This window comes from Crocuta crocuta, unplaced genomic scaffold, assembly GCF_008692635.1.
Source record: "Crocuta crocuta isolate KB4526 unplaced genomic scaffold, BGI_CrCroc_1.0 scaffold241, whole genome shotgun sequence".
Lineage (NCBI taxonomy): Eukaryota > Metazoa > Chordata > Mammalia > Carnivora > Hyaenidae > Crocuta > Crocuta crocuta.
The window spans coordinates 596,545-598,718 of record NW_027527807.1 but is presented as its reverse complement, the minus strand read 5'-3'; the positions used below and the strand labels follow the sequence as shown (position 1 = coordinate 598,718).

Here is a 2,174-nt window from a genome sequence, read left to right as displayed (position 1 = left end):
AGCAGGTCATGAAGGACAGAGAGATAATAATGGCTGAAGTGACGTGATTTGATTCAGAATGAACTCGCCATCGTTCTATAAGAAAGGAATGAAAACCCTTCTCTCTCTAGGCTCACACAGTCCATTTCTGACCTCAGACCTCTTCCCCTTCTTCCTCTTTCCTTGGGTTGCACAAACTACACGCATGCCTTCCCCAGGCATTTTCTAGGGTGGTATTAGCCTCAGAACCTTTGGGTTGTTTTCAGACACTCAGGAAGACAGGGGCATCCCATAAGGTGCAGGATCAGCAGTTCTGACCCTAAAATCAGGCTCCCCTTCCCCACAAGTCTGTGCAAGGAGGCATTCTAAGAAGTTTCTTTGCTAACTCAACTTTATCTTAACCTATCTCAAAGATGGAGATCAATGTGAGTCCAATCCATGTTTAAATGGCGGCATATGCAAAGATGGCATTAATTCCTATGAATGCTGGTGTCAGATTGGATTTGAAGGAAAGAACTGTGAGTTAGGTAAGTAACTTTTTTTAATGTTTTTAATGTATTTTTATTTTTGAGAGAGAGAGACAGAGACAGAGACAGAGAGAATGAATGCAAGCGGGGGAGAGGCAGAGAGAGAGAGACACAGAATGTGAAGCTGGCTCCAGGCTCTGATCTGTCAGCACAGAGCCTGACAATGGGACTCGAATCCATGAGCTGTGAGATCATGACCTGAGCCGAAGTCGGATGCTTAACTGACTGAGCCACCCAGGTGCCCTGGTAAGTAACTCTTTTTCGATTCCTCATGATTCCACGTTTCCTTGTGAAACCAGATGAAACTGGAAAATGTAATATTTATGTAGAAGCTGCTCTCAAAAACATGCTCTTATTGAAGTAAAGTACACTTACCATGAGATCTGTGCTCTTAACACATTTTGAAGTGTACGATAAATATATCATTCACTCTACACACTATGCTGTACAGCAAGTGCATCTCTAGAACTCACTCAGCTTGCAGAACTCAAACTTCATACCCACTGACCAGCAACTTCCCATTTTCCCCTTCCCTCAGCCCCTGGCACGCTCAACTGTAGTCTCTGTTTCTGCATGTGACTATTTGAGATACCTCAGATGAGTGAAATCATGTGGTATTTCTCCTTCTGTGACTGGCTTCTTTCATTTAGCATAATGTCCTCTGGCTTCATCCATGTTGTCACATAGGACAGGAGTCCCTTTTTTAAGAAGCCTGGACGCTATGCCAGTGTATATAAGTCATATACTTCCGAAGCTTATGAACATTCATTGCGTCTGTCGTCATAGTTTCTTGCATGAGTTCACGAAACTAAGTAGGGGGAATAACAACATTTGGTGGCTAATATTCTGTGGTAATGATGCCCTCCCTTGCTAGTAACCCTCAATACAACCGATGCGGCCAGTACCATTAGTGTCCCTGTTCTATGCGGGCGAGGAAACTACAGCTCAAACAGCTCAAAATCATAGAGCCAATAAACGGCTGAGCCAGAATTTGAACTTCAGTTTGTCTGACCAAACGCTTCTAACTACTATCCATAAAATGCAAAGAAAACCAAACCCATAAAACTGTTTGAGCTCACGACTAAAGTGTTATCAACACAGGTGGTGGCAGTCGATTAAGTACAGAATTGAGCTATGGTGAGGCCAATTCGCCAATAGAACACATGCTTCTCTGCACAGACAGATGGCTTCACGTATTAAATTTGTTCACAAAAATCAGAGCTCACTCCCGGATTTGACCACATGGATCACACGGACAGTTACATAGCAAACCGAGGAGCACTGTGCCTCCTTTCTCCTCATAGTCTAGATTTTTTTTTTCTGCTGAGGTTTTGGCAATTGGAGCATTAAATCCCAAAGTCCTCTCCTACTTGCTTATTATCTCTGGATGCAAGATTACTGGTATTATGGTTGTAAAAGACACACCATGCTAATGACACATCCTCTTTCTACTCTGAAACTCCGGAGAATGGAGATGCAATCCGAGGGAAAGACTTTAACAGCACAGCCAACGTGACTAAGGGCAAAGAGCAGAGAATTAGCGGGAGTCTATTAAGGCTTTCTAGCCATCTGCCTGACAGATGAAAAAGGCAGAAAACAAAATGAAAGTCAGCAGCTGCAGTTGTCCTACAGACAAAGGGAAAAAAAAAAGTCACCTGTAATGTCATT

The 2,174-nt window shown here is 43.1% G+C and overlaps 1 protein-coding gene across 1 annotated transcript in view; it reads left to right on the top strand.

The window, feature by feature from the left end:
- Positions 1-2,174, top strand: part of F9 (coagulation factor IX) — a 32,181-nt gene that overhangs the window by 10,162 nt on the left and 19,845 nt on the right. Inside the window, exon 4 of the mRNA XM_077773902.1 lies at positions 393-506. Coding sequence (XP_077630028.1) covers positions 393-506 — 114 coding nt within the window. The remainder of the gene's footprint in view (positions 1-392; positions 507-2,174) is intronic.